Source organism: Onychomys torridus, chromosome 9 (genome assembly GCF_903995425.1).
Source record: "Onychomys torridus chromosome 9, mOncTor1.1, whole genome shotgun sequence".
NCBI classification, from domain to species: Eukaryota; Metazoa; Chordata; class Mammalia; order Rodentia; family Cricetidae; genus Onychomys; species Onychomys torridus.
Genome location: NC_050451.1, coordinates 57,694,187 through 57,714,781, shown reverse-complemented (window position 1 = coordinate 57,714,781; position 20,595 = coordinate 57,694,187). Strand labels below are relative to the sequence as shown.

The 20,595-nt window shown below is 49.0% G+C and overlaps 1 protein-coding gene across 2 annotated transcripts; it reads right to left on the bottom strand.

Annotated features, from left to right (window-relative positions):
- Positions 1–16,213: 16,213 nt before the first annotated feature.
- Positions 16,214–19,816, bottom strand: Nkx2-6 (NK2 homeobox 6). Of its 2 annotated transcripts, XM_036198746.1 has the most exons (3): positions 19,576–19,816; positions 19,169–19,191; positions 16,214–16,831 (listed from the first exon to the last, which is right to left on the bottom strand). In XM_036198746.1, the coding sequence occupies exons 1-3, from the start codon at positions 19,814–19,816 to the stop codon at positions 16,214–16,216; spliced, it is 882 nt and encodes a 293-aa protein (XP_036054639.1). The 2 variants fall into 2 exon arrangements, with proteins under 2 accessions (XP_036054639.1, XP_036054640.1); XM_036198747.1 differs by lacking the exon at positions 19,169–19,191 and having other exon boundaries at positions 16,214–16,833.
- Positions 19,817–20,595: the final 779 nt, after the last annotated feature.

The window sequence follows — 20,595 nt, the reverse complement described above, 5'->3', positions numbered from 1 at the left end:
AGTCACATTGATACACTCCTTTCTATCCATTGGACTGGGAAAGATTTTGTTAAAGTGTCATCCAGACTGTGAAGAACTACTGTGGATAGAGAATAAACTGATTTGCATATTTGATTGGCAACTTGTCAGTATCTCTTTACACTAAAAATGAACATCTCCTTCAACACAGTTAATTCAACTTTTGCCTTGGAAATTCATAAATACACAATGTCCTGTCCTAGGAACCTGTTTTTAGTCTGGTCACAGAGAATCAAGTGTGTATATAAAAAAGTAGCTACAAGTGATCTATCTAATTCATATCCAAACATAGATAACAGAGTGGATATATATTCAGTAGGACAGTTGTACCTGCTCAGTGACATGGAGGCAGGCCGAGAGGAGGAAAAGGGGGAGAGTCTAACAGGGTCTATTTCTTTGTACACATTCATAGTTTTTAAAAATTACAAACCTGGTGTTGGAGAGATGTCCCATTGGGCAAGAGTGCTTGCTGCTCTTATGTAAGACCTATGCTCAGTTCTCAGGACTCACATCAGTTGGCTTTACACCTGTCTGTAATCCAGTTCCTGAGACTCTGATACCTACTTCTGGATCTGCAGGCACTCAAATACGTGGCGTATATGCACACACACACACAGAAATAATTTTTAAAAATTACAAACCTGGGGGCTGGAGAGATGCTCAGTGGTTAAGAGTGCTCACACTTCTTCACACACTTATTCTAGAAGACCTATGTTTGGTTCCTATCACCCACACTGGGGTACTTTACAACCACCTGTAACTCCATATATGGCATCTATTTGCACACATAAATACAAAGTCAAAAGAATCTTTTTAAAAATATTAATTTAAAACCTAGGGGTGGAATTGAAGTGAGCTCTCCTCCTGTGCCATGGTCTCCTTGGGGTTCAGTTGCTCGCATGGGGGTGCAGCTCAACACACTCTCTCACCATACTGTTCCCTTCCCTTCATGCTTTGTCCTTGGGTTCTCCAGGCCGTTCATTCATTAGATATTCGCTCCCTGAGAAGAAACTGGTTCCTCCTGCTTGTATCATCACTAGCATCTGGCTTGGCTCTTGGCATACAACAAGTGCTTAATAAAGGCTCACTGTCTGAATGTCTAGCATCTGTTACTAGGGGGCATCACCTCACTGGCTGGTAGAATTCTCCGTTGTGTCTGCAGGCAAGTCACAGGAAGAGAAGCGAGCGGGCTTCATCTCCTTGTTGTGTTTGTGCAGCTTACACTGAGTGAGAGTGACCAAGGGCAACAAAGAAGCCATAGGAGACTGGGAGCAGAACAATGTCCATCTCTGGGTCCCTTAATCTGTGCAAATGACAGGAGACAGGCTGCAGGGTGGATTAAAGTTGGTATTGAGCTAGACTCGAAGTGGAAAGATTGTGTGGAGACACATGACGAAGTGTGTAGCCCAGGCAGTCAGGAAAGAGCACAGGACATCTGAAGCAAGGGTAAAGCAGAGGCATGTGAGAGTCTACTGGCCGTAGTTAGATTTGGTGGTGAAGAAAGCCTTTGGTCAAGGAACATAGTAGCCACTAGAAGCCGAAGAAATGGCCTGTGGCCTGCAGAGATCCAGTTGAGACTTCTGACTTCCAAACTTAGGATAATCCGTCTGTACTGTTTACTGGATTGATTCAAACTTTGAGCTTTTTTTTTTTTTCTTTTTTTAAATTGAAGCATATATTTGGATGCACAGTGCTAGCCTTTTATTGGAACTGCCTTTACTCATTGCCTTTCAACCTTTAGCCATATTAAATCCACGAACCCACTGAACATTTTAGAAATGATCTCATTAGATGCTAGAGATAGAAGGCACACCGGAACCATCAACTTCTTGTGTTCCTAGGACAAAACCTCAGGTTTGAAGTGACTGTAAAATATAACCAGGCATGGAGTCTCATGAAGCCCCAGCTAAATGCTTTCCCTCACCTGCGTTCTGTCCCTCTTTCCACCCCGCCCCCCAAACAGCATCCAGTTCCACCTTGCACTGCTGGGGGCACTCCCAGAGCTGACAGAACCGTCCTGTGCATGTGACCATTTTTATTAAGCATAGGAAGACACACAGCCACAGAAATGACTGTTACGAGGTAAAACATTTGCATACTTAGATCCTTAGGCTTGGAAAACAGCACCATGCAGGGTTATGGGAGAGGTACCAGGGCTAGGCAAGAGGCAGAAAGGGTTCAGAGAAAGCCAGATCTTTATAGTGGTTTGCATGGGCAAGAAGGGGAGAAGCAGGACGCCAGTCCTGCAGACTTAGGACACCTCTGGCTGTGACCCTGGTTGTGTGGTGCTAGCATCTGAGCTGACTTGGGCCAGGGAGTCTAGTGGCTTTGTTTGTGAGAGTTTGGGACCATGGACTTGATTCTGGTTGACAGGAATTTGCCAGCCCTGAGCAGTGCCCTTCCTCATCTGCAAAGCCCCAAGTTAAACTATCATAAAACACAGGATGAAATTTTTTTGAAGCTTGATGAATATTGCCCAGCAAGATGACTCAGTAGGTAAAGGGATTTGTTGTGCAAGCCCGGTGACCAGAGAACCTGGAACCTGCGTAAAGGTGGAAGGAGAGAATCTCCACAAAATCGTCCTCTGACCTCCACACACGCCCTCACAACAAAGACTGAAAAGGCGCGGTGAGTGTATCGTGTCACTAGGTGATGCCATTTTCACAGTGTATGCTTTCCTCTTAGAATACCTTTCGAGACCTTCTGGATTCAGTTTACTGCACATACATTGGGATGTGGTGCTTTCTGGGGAGCCCCTTTGCTCATTTAGAGAGACAAAAAAGGAAAAAGAAGGGAGAGAGAATCCTGGGGGAGAGGACCGAGACAAGTCATGAGGAGGCACTCTCAGCTGATCCATATCAAAGCCAGAGTGGATGGAGGCCGCCTTCTGCTGCCTGAGAAATGCCCGGCCCCTGACAGTGCACTGAGATGTTCCTTTCTCCCTTCTCTCTCCCTTCTTCTCAACTTTTCACAATGCAATCTTCTTTTCCCTTTCTTATATCCCTCCTTCAGACCTCAGTTCCAATCCCCAGTCCTCACTGAGAAAGGATGTGTTGGGATGTTTCTCTCAGCAGAGACCCTATCTTTCTCAACATTTAAAAGAACCCCTCTGTCACAGTGCTGGGTCTCTGACTTTTCACATCCTGGGGTGGGGCAGAGAACACTTTTCCAGGGTTCTTGGATGTTAAGCAATATTGGCGTTGAGACTTGTCTCTTTGTTATTTGGGGGCTGTAACACTAAATTTTGGGGTCTGCTTCTACCAAAATGTTCTTGTGTATATTCTGATACATCAGAAGAAGAAAGACTTAGGTTTTAGAGCTGCAAAGCCCAAGACCCCAAGGTTTAAGAACTTCACCGTCTGTGACTTTTGCTAACTCGTCACAAGGCAGCCGGCACTGAGAGACAGTTAAGGAGGGAAAGAGGGAGGGCGGGGGAGCTATCCAATCAGGAACCCACTTTCCCACAAACAGTGTTAGCCCATTCCCGAGGACTTCTAGAATTTTTAGAATTTTATCTCTTCTAAGATTCTCACCTCTCTGTGTTGTTACCATGGCAATGACGTTTCAACAGGATGCTCTGAGGAGACATCTAAGCCATGGTACCACGAGAGGACAGAGATAGGACCCTGGCCCCTTACAGCAGCCCATATCAGAATCCAGGGCCTTATTCAACAGCAGGTTTCTCCTCAGCAGGCCTAGGTGGGCATTACGTGTCTTCATTTCTAACAAGCTTTCTAGCAAGATCCTGGGGTCCCCACCTGTAACAAGTGAAAGCTGAGACCGCTGAGCAGGTCAGTGAAGGAGAAAGGACGCAGTGTGTGTGTGTGTGTGTGTGTGTGTGTGTGTGTGTGTGTGTGTGTATAGTATACTCGATGAGCCCAGACCTCCCACATGCCTGGTCCCTTAGCCTCACTCTGAAACTGGCCAGGCTTCCTATCTCACACCTGCCCCAGGGCTCCTCTCCCTCTATCCCAAGACTTTGTGAGCCTCAAGTGCCTGGAATTGTGACTGCTACCACCAGCTTTCCCTGCACACCTGTCTCCATGGCCCCAGGGGATCAGGCTTTGGAGAGCTGCTGTGGGCAGATAACATCCACCTCACGATGCCTCATCTCATTCATGCTCATCACCCAGGAAAAGCCATGGAGAAGATTTATTAAGCAGTAGAAGCCCAAGAATATTTTGCAAATAGTGCCTTGGTCACCAACCCCCCTTCTCCTCCTCCGCAGCTGCTGGACTGTGTCTGCAGAAGTGTCCCCGTCCTCTGACTGGGTGGCCGCTCCTGATCTGTTCAACAGCTTAGCAGAGGCCCTCACCTGGGAGACACATTGGGGATGTTTGTCTAGGGGAGGGGCCTTTGACCTTCCCTCAGCACTGACTACCCCTGGCAACTTGATACCTTCCCTCTGCCACTCTGGGTTGCTCTGAGAGTCTCCCATGACACTGAGTTGTCAAAGCTTTGGTTTCTCTAGAGCGATGGTAATGATCATCAGAGGGAAGACGGCCAGAGGGAAGGTTCTTAGACCTGGGATGGGGACATGGGGCAATGACTTTGCGTGGCTCTGCAGAGAATTCTACCTGCCTTGAAGTAGACAGGACCTAGGGAATCCATGGCGCTGTCTGAAAAGAAAGCTACTTTGTTCTAGGACTGTGTGGTCCAATAGATATTTTCCCAAACTCCATTTTGGACGGGACAGCCTTGGCCCACAAGGCAAGTATAGAAACTGCGAGCAATGAGTTGGTGCTGTGCCTGAGTCAGGGCCTGGCATTCCCAAACAGCAGTGGGACAGGCTGCGCCCGATGGTGTTTGGACAGCTTGGAAGGGAAGTGGCCACCCAGCGTTGGGGTTGGATGGAAGGGCAGACCCCCGAGACCACCCAGCAGCAGTGCCCAGGGCAGAGGACACCTTGCATTCTGGTCATGTGTTTATCCAGGCACCCCTCCCCCACAGGGAGCTGGAGAGGGGAGAAGAGAGAACAAGCAGAAAGACACGGGTGTGGACAGGAAGTGTGCGAGATTCCTACGGACACACAGAGACTGAGATACGAGACTCGGGACATCATTTTGGAAGTAGGGAGACAGGTTCTAAGGGACTCCTCTGAAATCACACACCAGTGACTTAAATCAGAACTTGGCCATCAATGCACAGGCCAGTTTTATTTCTGTCTTCTAAAATATTCTTTGTTTTGTTTTGATTGTTTTAAACTTAAATGGTTTCTCCCCCTGTTTGTTCAGTTTTTGTTTTGTTTTGTGTTTTGAGACAGGATCTCATAAAACCCAGGCTGTCTTCAAATTTTTGCTGTAGCTGATTTTGAACTGAGCCTCTTGTGTCCACCTCCAGAGTGCTGGGATTACAGGCAGGAAGGACCATACCTGCCTCAAATGTTCTTGAGAGAGAGAGAGAGAGAGAGAGAGAGAGAGAGAGAGAGAGAGAGGAAAGAGGGGGGGGGGGGGAATAAGTAGTAAAATTCTGGGCTGGATAAATGGCACAGAGAGTGGTTAAGAGTGCTTGCCATTCTTCCAGAGGATCTGAAGTTTAGTTCCTGCACACAGGGGCAGCTTCTAACTGCCTGGGACTTCAGCTCCAGGGGATCTGGCCTCAGAGAGTATCATACCTCCACAGGGCAGAGGCTCACAGACACACACAAAGAAATAACATGATGCAGTCTCAGCTAAAGCATACGTGTGTGTGTGTGTGTGTGTGTGTGTGTGTGTGTGTGTGTGAGTGAGAGAGAGAGAGAGAGAGAGAGAGAGAGAGAGAGAGAGATTAGGTGACTAGGGGGAGACAACTCACGCCATGTTTGGCATCAAGCTGCCTCTGTGCTGTATTGCTGCACTCTGGGTGTGGTGTGAATTGGTCCTTGTGTGTGAGGAGACTGGGGAGAGGTGTGGCAGAGGTGTGTGTGTGTGTGTGTGGGTGTGTGTGTGTGTGTGTGTGTGTGTGGTGGGGCTGTTGTTGAGAGGTGGCATGTCACTGGGTTGTGCTCTCAGAACAATGAATACTAGTCTTTAGAGCTTGCTCCTGAGAGGGAGGTTATGAAAAATCAGGTGACCGCCTGCCCCCACCACACACAGTTTGGCTTCCTGTCTTACTATAGGCTCCTACCATGTGGCCATCGACCTCATGATGCAGCCTAGGGGGGGCCTTGCCAGGGCAAAGGAGCTACCTGATCTTGGATTTATTACTTTAATAATGTGAGCTTAATAAACTTCTTTTTACACCATTCGGTCTCAGGCATTTCGCTACAGCAATGATGAGACCAAATTCATCTGTTTCTTGGCAGTAGACCTAGGGGCAAACTCAACAGACTCAGTGATATCCATTCTTCAAATCATCCTAAACTCAGTGGAAGTCAGGCACGCTGAGTCCAGAACAGTTCAACAGGAAGGACTTGGCGGGAAGACACCTCCCCCTTGAAGTGCTTTGGAGACTGGAAAGGAGGTGAGTAGGAGGGCGGAGTCAGTCCTGACACACACCTTTCATCCTAGCACTCAGGAAGCCGAGGCCGCTGATCTCTGAGTTGGAAGCCAGCCTGCTCCATAGAGTGAGTTCTGTTCTGAGTTGTTTCTCAACAGTTTTATTTTTGCTGGTTTTCGTGGCGCCGGCCTGCAGTCTCAGCATTCAAGAAGCTGAGGCAGGAGGTTCATGAGTTCAAAGAGCAGCATGGACCACTGTCTCAGAACAAGCAAACCCAAAACAGACACAAACGAAAGTCAAAACCAGTTACATCTTAGAATAAACGTCCACACTTTGCCCTGGACAGAAGATCTACAAACAAGTGAGTTTATGGTCTAGTCTGACACGTTTGTAAGGGTGACCTTGGGTAAATCCTTCAGCTTCCCTAATTTCGTCAACTGCAATGATGCTTTTTCTCACACGATGGTTACATCTGACTGGAGGACACTAATGCACGGTTCAGCACCCAGTGTTTTTCCTAGGAACTGTCGTACTTATGGGATCCTGTTTGCTGGTCGCACTCAGCCATCAGGAAAGGGGTGGACTTCACCTGACTAAGAAGAAACAGGAAACACTGCTCACAGCAGAACCAGGAGGCTTTGGTGGAGGTAGGTTCAAGGAATGCCGGGCAGTCCCTCATTCCCTGGAGGAAAAATGGAAGCAATGGCGTCCTCTGGTGGCCATTTAAAGTTCTGCAAGCAATGTCAATTTCCTTTCCACTCAGGTTTGTGAGGTGTCCCTGATTGGGGGAGCCGAGTCTCACGGGCATTTGAGATGTCTTATGCATAATGTCAGACATCTGAAAGAATAAGTACTTCCTTATTCATTGGGCTTTCCTGGTGAGGCTTTGATTAAACACACTGAGTTAGAAAGCAGGCATCAGGTGTGTGAATCCTTGGCAAAAACGGCTGCATGGGCTTGGACATTATCCTAGAAGTCAGGACCAACATCCTTCAAGGATAGTGGGAAGCCTTGGGATTCAGTGGGAAAAAGTGGATGTAGAAGCCTCAACTTGGACTTCTGCTTGTTGATTCAGGGGTGCCCTTTTAACCACCTTGAGTGTGAGTCTGCTAATTTGGGGGCATGTGTCTTTCACCCTGAGCCCTTGGTTCCCATGCAGTTGGTACCTTGTGATTCCTTCTGCATTCTCGTATGCAGACATCTGTCCTTCTCCTCTACTCATCCAAATTCCACTTCCCCTCATTAGGGGCCCTGCCCCGACCCCTTCTCTTTGCAGGTATCTCCTGGACCACTTGGACTTGCTTTGTTTTGTAAGCATCCCTTGTCCTCACATCTGTTGCTTTTCTAAACGACATGCCTAAGTTCTTTGTCAGTGAAGATACCTGCTGGGTTACTGTAACAACAGCCACATAGCCGTGGCTTTAAAAAAGAAGAAAGTTACTTTTCCTTTCAGGTAGCAGTTGGGGGGCTACATGGATACAAGCTGATACAATTGCATGGTGAGGTGCGGGGCTTCTCCCATCTTATTGACCTTTCAGCAGTTGAGATCTCTGCTACTGCTCCCACTATCTCATCACTGTTCCAGGCCGCCACAGGCAGAGGACGCAAGAACCCTTCCATGGAAGGGTGTCTCCTGGAAGGTGCACCCATTATTTCCACACGCATCTTTTAAATCAGAACTGTGTTGCTTGATCACTGCCAACTGCAGAAGAGGCTGGGGAAACACCACCTTTAGTTGAGAGGACGTGGCTGGACTTCTGGCGGTTCTGTTACTGAAGAAGGAGAGGAACAGTGGGTGATAGCTAGACCCCTCTGCCTCACGTGTCCCCGCTGTAAGTGCCCATGTAGGAACCCGTGTCAGCAGTGAACTAGATGAAGGGTTCCTTCCAGCTAGAGTTAAGTGTCTCCTCCACCATGTCCCTTGTGATATTTACAGTATCTTTTCTTACCAGTTTCCTTAGCATCTTAAGAACAGGACTCTGTTCTACACACTCATGTCTTTCTATCCCCTTTCTTGGTCCCGGGGAAAGTGTGTTAAACTTAGCAGTGAGTCCTTTGTGGATATCTGAGCACGTTCATGTGGGTGCCCTTACATGTGTGGCTAGGAGTGCGTGTGTGTAAAGGCTAGAGGTCAATGCCAAGTGTCTTTAGTCACTCTCCACTTTAGTTTTTGAGGCAGGGTCTCTCGCTGGCTGGCTGAATGATGAGCTCCAGGGACCTGGCCGTCTCCTCTACTCCCAGCACTCAGGTTACAGATTTATGCCAGCGTAAATTTCCTGTGTAATTTCTGGGTCTCTGAACTCAGGGTCTCATGCTGGTGCCACAGGCACTTTGACCACTGAAACATTTCGCCAGCCCTTAAGGATATTTTTGAATGAGACTAGTCTTCTTCCCCTTCCCAGTGATGCTTGGAGGGATACTCCTTGATTCTTGCTATCTGAACTTAACTTGACCAAGGTGAGAGAAGCCAGAGGGATGAGAGACTTTCTTCCTCTCCACGGCTGTGGCCCCTGGGTGACAAAAACTCAGGGTCCCTGCTCCTGGGGCTCCAACAACCCCCACCAGGAATCAGATGGCTATCACAACAATACAGGGAGTTCTTCTACAGGATCCTGACTTGCCAAGTCAAAGCCTGAGAACCTTGTGGGGATATGTAAGAAAGCTAAGCAGCAACAACTCACTTCTTGATCCGTGTAACAATCAGTAAATAGAACCTAGAGGCCCAGCTCCTGGACAGGCTGAGGGCGGAAATACACTGCCCAGACCTTTGTTTAGAAAAGACAGACTTGAAGGTGAGTGCTTTGTGACACTGTCCTGGGGCTCTGAAAGCTGTCTGGACACTGAGACCGGCTTCCCTGGGGACTGTAGAGATGAGGCCTGGGGGCGGGTGGGGTACAGAAGGACAACAGACAGGAGTCATGTTGAAAAGTTTGACTCACTAAAGGCCTTGCTTAGGATTCCATTTCCGGGCCACAGGTTTCATGCAATTAAGCTGGGCTGGTGACAGGAGGAGGCAGCAGTCACTGAGGCATGTGGGGAGGAGGCAGGCTGTCCTGAGATCAGCTTCAAGGGACAGCCCCTGAGACCAAGACAGCATTCTGAGGCTCCAGTCAGCTGCTGGGCAGATCTTGTCTCCCTTACCCTGGAATCTGGACAGCATCACCAAGATCCACCTTTCTTTCCCTCGGGTTGATGCTGGGGACTGGGAGGTGCTAAGTGGACCTAAACAGAATCCAGAGGAAGGTGGAGCCGGAACCTCCTCCCCTCCAGCTTTCTCCCTGCTGTTGGAGGAGGTGTGGCTTAAGAGGAGAAGAAATTTGGAGGGGTGCTGAAAGCTCCCACTTGCTGGCAGTTGAATGTAGAATCTGAGCCCCTGGAGGTCCAGAACACACAGACATGTACACAAAGATGGGAGAAGGATGAAAAACGTGGAAACAAAAACAAAACTGAAAAACTTCAAATGTAGTTTGCCCTGGAGCCCGGAGGTGCAGTGGTCTCTACTCCCACCCAATGCTACCCACTTTCGTACTTTGTATCCTAGGCGCACTACGCTTTCACCTGCGTGTAGATATACACATCACCTGTGTGCCTGCTGCTTACAGAAGTCACAAAAGGGTATTGGAGCCCCTGAAACTGCAGTTAAAAATGGTTGTGGGTGCTGGGAACTGAACTAGGGTCCTCTGCAAGAGCAGCAAGTGCTCTTAACTGATGATGTACCTCTCCATCTCCCCGTGCTAACAACAACAAAACACCCAAAGAAACTCAAAAGAAAGCAGGGTCTCCAGTATTTCAAGCTGGCCTCTCACTCATTAGATAGTCAAGGTTTGCTATGGGGCAGCCTTGAACTTTTGATCCATCTGCCTGTATCTCCCCAGTGATGGGATTACATGTAGGCGTGAGCTACTATGCCTTCCTTAGGCGGGTGCTGGGGATTGAATCCAGGGCTTGAGGCAGGTTAGGTGAACATGCAGTAAACTGAGCCACACCCCCAGCCTGGACACTTTCACGTTATATAATCCTTTAACTTTTGTTCTTGGTTTTCATGTCCTTATGGATACTGGGGGTTGACCACAGAGGACCTCACCCATCTCCCACCGAGCTCACCCCTAGTCCTTCTTTATCCCCTTTTGATGCTTTCCAAAAATCCGTCTGCTGCAGCTTTTACTGGTAGCGTAAAGAAAACAAAGTCACTTGATAGTTACGGGGGTTGGTAGGAAACTTCGGAAGCAGGTACTCACAAAGCCACAGGACCGAGAACAGAGGGTCAGGGGCATAGTTACAGTTGTCACTAACTCAGTGTGACTGTCCCCTCTGGGGCCCTTGCATAGATCTTCTGCTGGATGGGAGTAGTTGTTCTAGGGCACCTCTTCCGTAGATGCCAAAATCCATGGACGTCAGATCTTGTGTTAAAACAGTTCAGTGTTTGCACAGACACCCCTCCGTATACAAGTGCCATCCTGTGTCTGCTGGGTGTCTCTAGGTGACTGAGGGTACTCACTACAATACTTAGATATCGCTTCATATGCAGGGACTCAGCACAGTATTTAAGGGAAGGCAACTCTCACGTTCTGGAACTGTTGAAGTTTTTTTTTTTTAATATTTAGAAAAATATCCAAAATTGGTTGCATCTGTGAATAGAGAGGGGTCAGCTTGACTGTGTCTGATGGAAGCGGTGAGTCCTGAGTGAAATGATGGAGTAGTTACTAGGGTAGACCAGTGGTAGGTGGGTACTCACTACATTCATAGAAAGCTAGCACTGGGGACGTGTCTCAGTGGTAGAGCACTTGCCTGGCATGTGTGAGGCCTTGGGTTCATCCATAATAAAAGAAACACACACACACACACACACACACACACACACACACACACACTGAGAGAAAGAGAGACAGACAGACAGAGTGAGACAGAGAAAGCGATACATACTCACACACAAATACACACATAGTCATACATATGCGCACACACACACACACACACACACACACACACACACACAACTGCTCACAAGTGAAGAGAAGCCCATTAGCAGGTAGATCATTGCCCAGCAAGTCACAGTATCGAGAAGAGACAAACCCCAGCTGTAGATTCCAGCTGTGCCCATGAGAAATGGCACCACTAAAGAAAGCCATGTGACGACGATGTTGTCCCCAGCTAAAAATGGCTTACACTCTCGGCTAACACATGCATTAAAGTACACACACCTAGTGACTTCTAATGCAGCACACCAAGTGACCTAAGTTACATCCAACAGCCTGGATGAATCCCCACACAACACATGGAATAAAGGAGACCAGTCACAAAAGAATCCGCACAGGTTGATCCCCAGTACCCAGTACCCTTCAAAACCAGACACAATTAAATCACAGCTGAAGGAAGCATCTACATGACCAGATCCGTAATAAAAAGCCTGAAAATCTCCATCTCAGCAGCTGGGACCTCCTCTGGGGGCTAGGGGTAGGGTAAGAGGAGGGTTGCATTTTGGGAGGGATATGGGGAGCAGAGCTGTAGGAGGGCAGGCACCCCATGATTGAGTGGTTGACTGTGGATTGTTGACAGAATCTGTTCACTTTGCAAGTGTCCTTTAAACAGTGTCTAGATGTTTTATGTAGTGTTCTGGACATAGTATCTATCTATCTCCTAGTTTTAAAAATAAAAGGGTGTGTGAAAGCAACAGAGAGCCATCCAGAGTTAGAATGATGGCCTTGGAATTCTTGCTCCTTAGTTTTACAGATGGAGAGAACAAGCACAGAGGGGCTAGAAGGCCGACCCAAGGTCACAGAGCACGTTCCTAATTAAACGGAGGCCAAAACGATACAACAACTAACTCACTATCATCCTTCCAAAGGGGAGGGCTGAGGCACTGATTTTCAACCTTAGTTCCCTTCTCTCCCAGTAAAGGAAAAGATCCAGTCATTGAGCTGATTCTCATAAGGAGGGCACGGTCTGAAGGCTGGGAATTCTAGATACTTTCCGAATGGAAGCTTTAAAAGATTAACATACACTCTCCAACTCAGAAAGATGGTGGAGGTGATAACATTGATGATAATGATAGCATTACAAGAAGTAAATGCCTCAAATCTCCCACAATGCCTGTCTAGACTAGATTTGGTACACAGCCTGGGAATCAGTGGACTTAAGCGGGTGGGGTGGGGGGATGGGCTGGGAGATGAAGGATCAGGAGCCAGAAAGTCTGCAAATGTATTGACTCACCCACCTGGCCTAGGTGAAAGCCCCTGGCCCTGGGACAGTCAGGACAGGAACCTTTGCTATCTCTCTGAGAGCTTTTTTGTTTTGTTTAGAGGTCAATTACTTCCCATTTGGGGGACTTGTGAACATTAAGAGGTGACTGGAGTGATGGGTCTGAAGGATGCAGATAAGGCTAGGGTTGCTTACAGAGCAGCTCCCTCCCCAGTAAAAGCCCCGTGAGGATAAGCACCAGTGAGGGACTTTTAGTACTGGACAGATTACAGCGAAGACTGACAGCTGGGGGTTGGGGACTTCCAAGGCTGGGGTGTGTGTGGGGTGCTTGTCACAGAACTGTTGGGCACAGTGGGGAGAAAAGAGTTTTCTCTTCTCCCCTTTCCTTAAGGAACAAACCTTTGGTGTCCCGAGACACCCAAACTTCCTTTCTGTCTTCAGAAAAAGGGATGTGTCCTTGTTATTGATTTTATGTTTGAGTCTAGCCAAACAGGGATGTCACAGAAAACTAGGGTATGGGGATAGCAAAAGATGGTCCACAAGGTTGACATGGGGTCTTCACATTACTGTGTGTCCTGTGCCTTCCTCAAGCTTGGTGGTGACATGGTCCCATGGTCCGTGTTTGAAAGAAAAGGGAGGCCACTCAATGGAGTTTCAGTGATTTTCCTGTAACTCCCTAACTCCCAAATGCATGCTTTGATGTGCAGCTCAAACCCCTGGTACAGGACGGTGGCCCCAACATTGGAACCTGGGCTTGTTTCCATAGCAAAGATCTGGGCCTCTCTGGGAGAAAGAGAGTCCTTCCCATACTCATCACCAAAGTCACTCACCTCTTCTCCACAGCATCCCCTAACACCAGCCCCAGCTGGGGTTCTTTCCGGAGCTTTCATCTGTGCTGTCTGACACACAGTATACACCACCTTCTATTTTCAGACACCTTTCCCGAAGTGCCTTTCCCTAGCTTAGATAATAAAGCCCCGAAGGACAGCAGCCATATCTCATTTGCTCTTGTGCCCCCCTACAGGGAAGGTGCAGCTGCTATAACCCAGCATGGCAGACCTGAGCCTGCCTGGCTTTCACTCAGGGAGCCCCCATCCTCTTGGCTTTCTTCCAAAGTGTTCCCCTGGGTGGGAAGACCTGGGAGTCTAACTTGGCTTAATCCAGGAGCAAGGACCTTTCCAGAACACAGCACACTGTTGCTTCTATGATTTTTCTAGATCAGAAAGACAGGAAAGGGGAAGGGGATTATATTAATTTCCTACTCAGTTTCAAAGATCTAGAACGTGATACTCTATGTATCTATCTGGGGTGGGGCCTGTTCAAGGGAGCTTTTGAGAGGGGAACTTCTTAGGAAAACTTGATAGGCTTCATTGGCAACACTGAACTAAAAGGTGTCTGTCCTGATCTAGCACCAGTATTAAAAAAAAAAAAAATGCTCCCTCCTTTGGTAAGCACACCCTTCAAAGGGAAAGTCAGGAGACCCCAGATGAGGATTCTCACAGGATAGAGAGATCAGTTGAGACTTTAGCTCTTAGTGGGATTCTCAAATATGATTATGTACTGCTTTTTTTAAAATTTAATTTTATTTAGACAGGGTCTCATGTTGCTCAGGCAGACCTGCACTGGCTTCAGAGCCAAGGATAGCCCTGTTGCCTCTGCTTCTGCTTCCACCTCCAGAGAGCTGGGATTACAAGCCTGTGCCACTGCGCTGAGTTTCTGAAGTGCTAGGGATCCAGTTCAGGGTCTCCCACATGCAAGGCTAGCATTCTACCCATCCAGCTACCTCTCTAGCCATTATCATGCACTTCTGTCTTTTAAGTCCCAGGGCACAACACTAATTACAGGACACTGATGCACTTCTAAATAGATTTTTATTAACAGCGGAGAAATGAAAAACAAGAGGAAGAGAACAAAAGGAAGGTCTGAGAGAGTGATTCTGAAGCATAGAGATGGTTCTGTGGGTAAAGGTGTGCTGGCCACTAAGCCTGGGTTCCAAGCACCCAAACCCACAGGGGAAAAGGAGAGAGGACTCCTTCTCTTTGTCCTCTGACTATAGGCACCACGGCAGGGCATGCACCTCCTCCCTCCCCCAGTGGTTAAATGGAAAAGGGAGAAAGTGGTAGTAGATTTTAAATTGGAACAGTGGCTTTGGTTTCCTCCAGCTTAGGCATTTAACTCTTCCATTTTTTTTTTTTTTTTTTTTTTTTTTTTTGAGCTGAGTATCGAACCAGGAGCCTTGCACTTGCCTGGCAAGTGCTCTACCACTGAGCTAAGTCCCCAAACCCCAGGCATTTAACTCTTAAGGGATGCAAGCTGCCAACAGTTGAGCATCCTTCAGAGAAGATCGAACCACCCTTCCTCAGTTTGCGGAATCAACCTGGGAGTATGCCATCCAGGGAAAACGCGAGGGAGTCCCTTTTAATTAAATACGGAAACCTGTTCAGTAATAGAATTTAGCTTTTGGTATAGTTGAGGGGGTACAGAATTGGGATTCTCGTGGTTGGAAAGGAAGTCCAAGGAAGCTGGTGGCACATTTTTCTACTTCAAGCCCCTGATCTATTTCTCCTACCAAAGCTAAACTCCTAGTTGACCCCGTGTGTGTTCTTATTAATAGAGTTTATTTTCAGTCTTCAGGTTGAATAACTTAAGATTGGGGGAGCGCAAAGTTTTCATAATTTTGAAGATCCCACAGTTAAAGTCGCTACTATTTTCTTAGATTTACCTGGGGTGGGGGCAGGGATATTTTCCTCATGGAGACTTTAAATGTCCCCCTGAGTATCTACAAAGAGGAGAAAAAGTGTTAGGAGAAACCCAAAAACCCTTCACCTTCAGGGCTGAATTAACTATCTCCCTAGACTTTTTTTTATTTTGCTTTGGATACAGTGTCTCCTTATGTAGCCCAGGTTGGTCTCAAACTTCCCAATCCTCCTGAGTGCTGGGTTTACAGGTGCATGCCACCGCTCTGAGAACCTCTTGAGGGTCCTGCTGTCTATAACGCGCAAACACACCGAATATAGTTAGCTCTTACTGGTCTGGCTGTTCCCAGCACAAGATGTAGAGTAGAGAGGCCCCCTCTGGAGGGGAGATCACCACAGGGAAAGTGCTCGCAGGTGGATGTTCGGTGAGGTCCAGGGTGCTTAAACCCTAAACTGTCTGGGGGCCCTTCCTGGTTTGTGTCCTCTGGTATTTTCAGCGGCTTGCCATTTTTTTCTCTTCTCAACCCTGCAATCTCACTTATTCCTTTAAGGGATGGAGTGCGGACAGCCTTGATCCCCAGTCCTCCAGAATGCTTGCAATTGTTTCAAGTGGGTTGTGGCTCAGAATCACCTGCTTCCAAACTGTCAGCCACCATACTATCCTCATTGCATAGCATCTAGGTGGCCAGCCAAAGCCCAGCTACATCTCGGAGGGAAAGAATGTTCTCAGCGCCGCTCCTCTCCGCAGATCAGCAAGGAGGACAGTGCAAGGACGATTCGCCCGCTTTCCAGCCCCTTGGCGGACACTCAACTCGCTGGCGAGCTGCTGGAAGGGGAGGGACCAGGCACCAGGCCGTTAATGGCAGTAGCTGAGCCCCAGCTTTTCACCAGGCCGTGACTCCCTGTAGTGTGGCGGGCAGATGGCCCTGCGCGGCAACACTCGGGCTACCTGGGCTGAAGCCAGAGTTGGCCAGTGGTGTGAGTGGCCCGGAGCCAGCAGCGCCCGTGTAGCGGCCCGCGTAGCTAGCACTATAGGAAGTGCCCGAGTAGCCGCCGAAGCAAGAATGGGGCGCGGTGGCTGCGTAGGGACCCGGGAACACGGGGACGTCGGGACCCAGGCAGGGCTTGCCGTCCAGCACCAGCACGGGGATTGCCACCCGGCGCGGTGTCAGTGGGTGGCCCGCCAGTTCCAGGGTCTGGTCCTGGCGTTGCCTCTTGCACTTGTAGCGCCGGTTTTGGAACCAGATCTTGACCTGCGTGGACGTGAGCTGCAGCGCGCTGGCCAGGTGCTCACGTTCAGGGGCAGACAGGTACCGCTGCTGCTTGAAGCGGCGCTCCAGGGCCAGCACCTGGGCCTGCGAGAAGAGCACGCGGGGCTTCCGCCGCGGCCGCGGCCTGGCGGGCTCCGGGCCGCCTCGGTGTACGCTGTCGCCGCCGCGGCCCACGCCGCGCTCCATCCTTGGGTTCCCAGCTCCAAGCGGGGAGGTCGCGAGCCGAGGAGTCTCTACAATCACATGGAAGGAACACCATCAACAGCCAGCAACAGGCTCAGCTTGCTTTCACTAGACAGCCCCACTCCCTGGCAGCCTTCACCCTTTGTCCTCACCCGTCTCTACCTGCCTCCCAGACGGGTCTCAGTTGCTCTGTTTCTCAGCCTAACGTAAAGTCTTGATATACTGTGATCCACCCCCCTCCACCTCCGTGCACACTTTGTTTCGCCAATAGTAGTAGATCCCGGATCAGGTGTGCCTATTTTCTTCAATGGTGTCTGGTAGTCCGACAGTTTAAGGACTCTTCTGAGTGTGCGGGCCTGTCAGAATGGAGCTGGACCTTAAACTTCATAAACACGATGCTCTGCGGTGCAAATTAAGAACAAGATATTTCCGGAACCGATTAAAAGTCAGGTATTTCCTGATCCCGACTCTCAGGCTTGGAAATAGAGGTTCTCTTCGATACGTGAAGTTGAGGTCCACATTTTGGCATTTTGATAAACAGTCCCTACCTCCTTTAGGGTCCTTTTGGCAAGCCGGTGGCCCCGTGGTGGTTCCCTTGCAGCCCTTCCCTCAGCCGGACTGTGGCTATGCACAGACGGGCCTAAATGCTGCCTCTCCCTTGCCTTCCTCCACGTCTGTTGTCTTGGCTTAAGCGCTGATCCCCAAGGAGGACGGAGAGGAAACTCACACCCGGGGAAATCCAGGGATACTGGAGGGAACATCTAAGGGCTTGAAGTGAGGGCAAGACGGGCCGGGCCAAGACCCTCAAGAGGGGTGGATGGCTTGCTTTGAGACCCGGATTCTCAACCCCTAGCCCGGGCGCATAAATTCTGGGGAAGGATACTGTTTAAAGTTTGGGGAGAGACCCCCACCCCAGGGGCATCTGTGCTCATAGAAACAAACGGAGGACACCAGAAGCAGGAAAATAGGTGATTTCCTTTTAAAAATCTAAATGAGCCTGACCTCCAGCGATGCTGTAGAACGAGCAAGAGAAAGCAGGGGACACCAATTGAAAGTCGCTGACTCAGCAAAGGCCTTCTAATCGCTTTAAGTTCAGGTCGGCCTGATCTTACATAGCCAGCTCCAGGCTAGTCATAGCTTCCAAGTCCCCATCAGGAAAAGAGCCCCCCCCCCCCTCCAGGTAAATCCAAAAAGACAGTAGAAACCTTAATTGTAGATCTCAAAACTTATGAAAAGCATACCCTCAGAAGCTGAGGTCATTCAAGTTGACTGAAAATAAACTGGATTTATTAATGGGAACCCTGGGTTCAATAGGACTTATCTTTGGTAGGACAAACAGCAGGGAACTGAACACAAAATGGCTTTTGGCTTCCTTCAATTTCATTTTTAGACAATGAAAATGATTTGCTACCCTTCCTCTGCCAACCAGGACAACTAAAGGTTAAATTCAACCATCGTGAGTCCTGTCTCAAAAAAAAAAAAAAAAATCCAAAACAAAAATAAATACATGATGATAGATAGATAGATAGATAGATAGATAGTGAAGAGTTAGCATCCTGTACCCTCTTAGTCACAACTGGAGAGCTCTGAGCCCTGCTTTCAAGGCAGCAAGAGGGTCAGATGGGGATGCATGTTGAAGCCCACCAGATGGTCCATTCCTCTGACCTACAGCCCTCAGTGTGGCTATCACAGTGGCCCTGAGGGCTGTGCCCTGTGTGGCTTTCATAGTGGCAGAAGACAGGGTGCCAGTCAAGGGACATTCCCAGGTGTGCCTGTGGCTGGGGCATTGGGGAGAGAAACTGTCATAGCCCTTTCTCAGCAAAGCTGAAAGGAACTTCAAGTTAGCAGACTCATACCCAGGAACTGACTGTTTAGTGTCCACTGCCGAAAACCCAAAGGTTTCTTTCTGAACACAACAAAGTGTTGTCCAGGCTTCTGGAGGACAGATGATAAACAGCCTCAAGTCTGAGGGTAACTCTGAAGGTGCCCTTGTGATTGATTATATGAATCCTGGCTTGGTAGGGAGGCTGGTGGTGCCAATCTACTCTCCTCCCCACCTCAGACTGGAGGTGTGACGACTCCTGGCACACTGGCTGGGTGGGAGGACAGTGGAGATTGCATTTTTCCAGTAGCAGGCCTTTCTTGCCTATATACCACTTTGATTGAAGAAACTACCAGAGCATAAACTCTGTCCATCCCTTCTCTTTCCACAAGCTAAGGATAGGTTCCTGGACCTCTCTGCTTGTCCATGCACTTTGGACCAGATTCTAGGATTCGGAGGGATTGGTCTTTTAGTTAGGGTCCTAGTTATTCTTAAGTGCCCTCCGGTTCACTTGAAAAGCAACACACACACACACACACACACACACACACACACACACACACTTGTTCCTCCTCTCCCATTTTCTCTGCAGAGAAGTGTGTGTGTGTGTGTCCCCAGATAAATCAACAAGCTGAGGTTGTCTCCTCTAGAAAGATTTGGGATAGGCAGGCAAGGGCAGTAATGATGGAGCATAAACTAAGTTATGGTAAAGAAGTTTGGTGGGAGAAAGAAGCTCTCAGAACCAGGCTCCATTGGAATCACGTTTTTGTGGCTAGCAGAGGGGCCGCTGTGGGAAGGAACACCCTACAATTCAAGTCCTTGGGAGGCAGACTAGGAACAGGGAGGCTGTCTGTTGGACTCCTAAAATGAGGGAAGATGGGGTGAGACTTCAGAAGATGCAGTCTCTCTCTCCATCAGTGATGACTCAGTCCTTCAATAATGCGGGTAGGAAACCTGGGTACTTACTCACCTGGCTCCATCTCCACGACTGCCTCCCAGGGGAACTGCAGACGATCTGATCCAGCTTGTGCCCTGTCGCCGCTCTCTGACTCTCCGGATTCCAGGTCCATTGTTAGGTACTGAGGCTTTTCTGAGTTCCTATGCAACTCCCATTGTGACGGAGTCTTGGCATCGTTCTGGTTCTGCTCACCCTCCAGCCTGAGGATGTCATCTACGGAGAAGGGAGTGGAGGTCACCGGGCTCAGCAGCATCTCAGAGGCCTAGGGGGTGGAGCTGCCAAGTTCTCTACCACGGACCAGGTGTCAGTACTCCCTAACTTCCCCTTCTGTGATGGCAGGTCTAAGAGACTTCTTAACGCACACTCAAGGTCCAGCCAGGCCACGCCTTCCTTTGGCCTTGTTTGCAGAGTAGGGGACCAGGACCCGGTGACAAAATTGCCGTGCTCCATTGGTTCCCAACGAAACCACGTGCTAACCCAGCACCTTCCTCCCCCAAACCCCTGGCTTTTGGGCCCTTCTGTTCGCCCACAATCCCTGTCACCTTTCTGGGAGGACGACCCTTCTCAAAAACAAAGACGAGGAGAAGGGCGTGGCCTGTAACTCGAGGGTGCTTCGGGGAGCTCCCAAGGACTCCTGACAGAGAAACGCATGGAGAGGATGTACCTGGAAGGCGCTAACTCGGAGTTTCAGAGCAGCCAATCCATCTGGTTTTCCAGCATACACTCCCAGGGCAAAGAAAAACCGAAGAATAGAGAACTGGAAAGAGATGAGAGGGGTTTCCTCAGCTGGTGCTAGGCTGGATTCCTTCTCGGGACCCGCCACAGCCAGTGGAGCTAGTCTTTAGTCCAGTACAGGAAGCGCAGCGCTGACCTGTCACTTACAGGGAAGAGAAATTGAGGCGCAGAGGCTATGTTGGGGGGTGGGTACTCTGGCCATCTTTGAGTATTTCTGTAGTGATTGGGAAGTGAGGTAAATTCTTGCCCCGGAGAAACTTAGAGATAGGTTCACCTCGTCTCTTTCCTGGGTTTCTT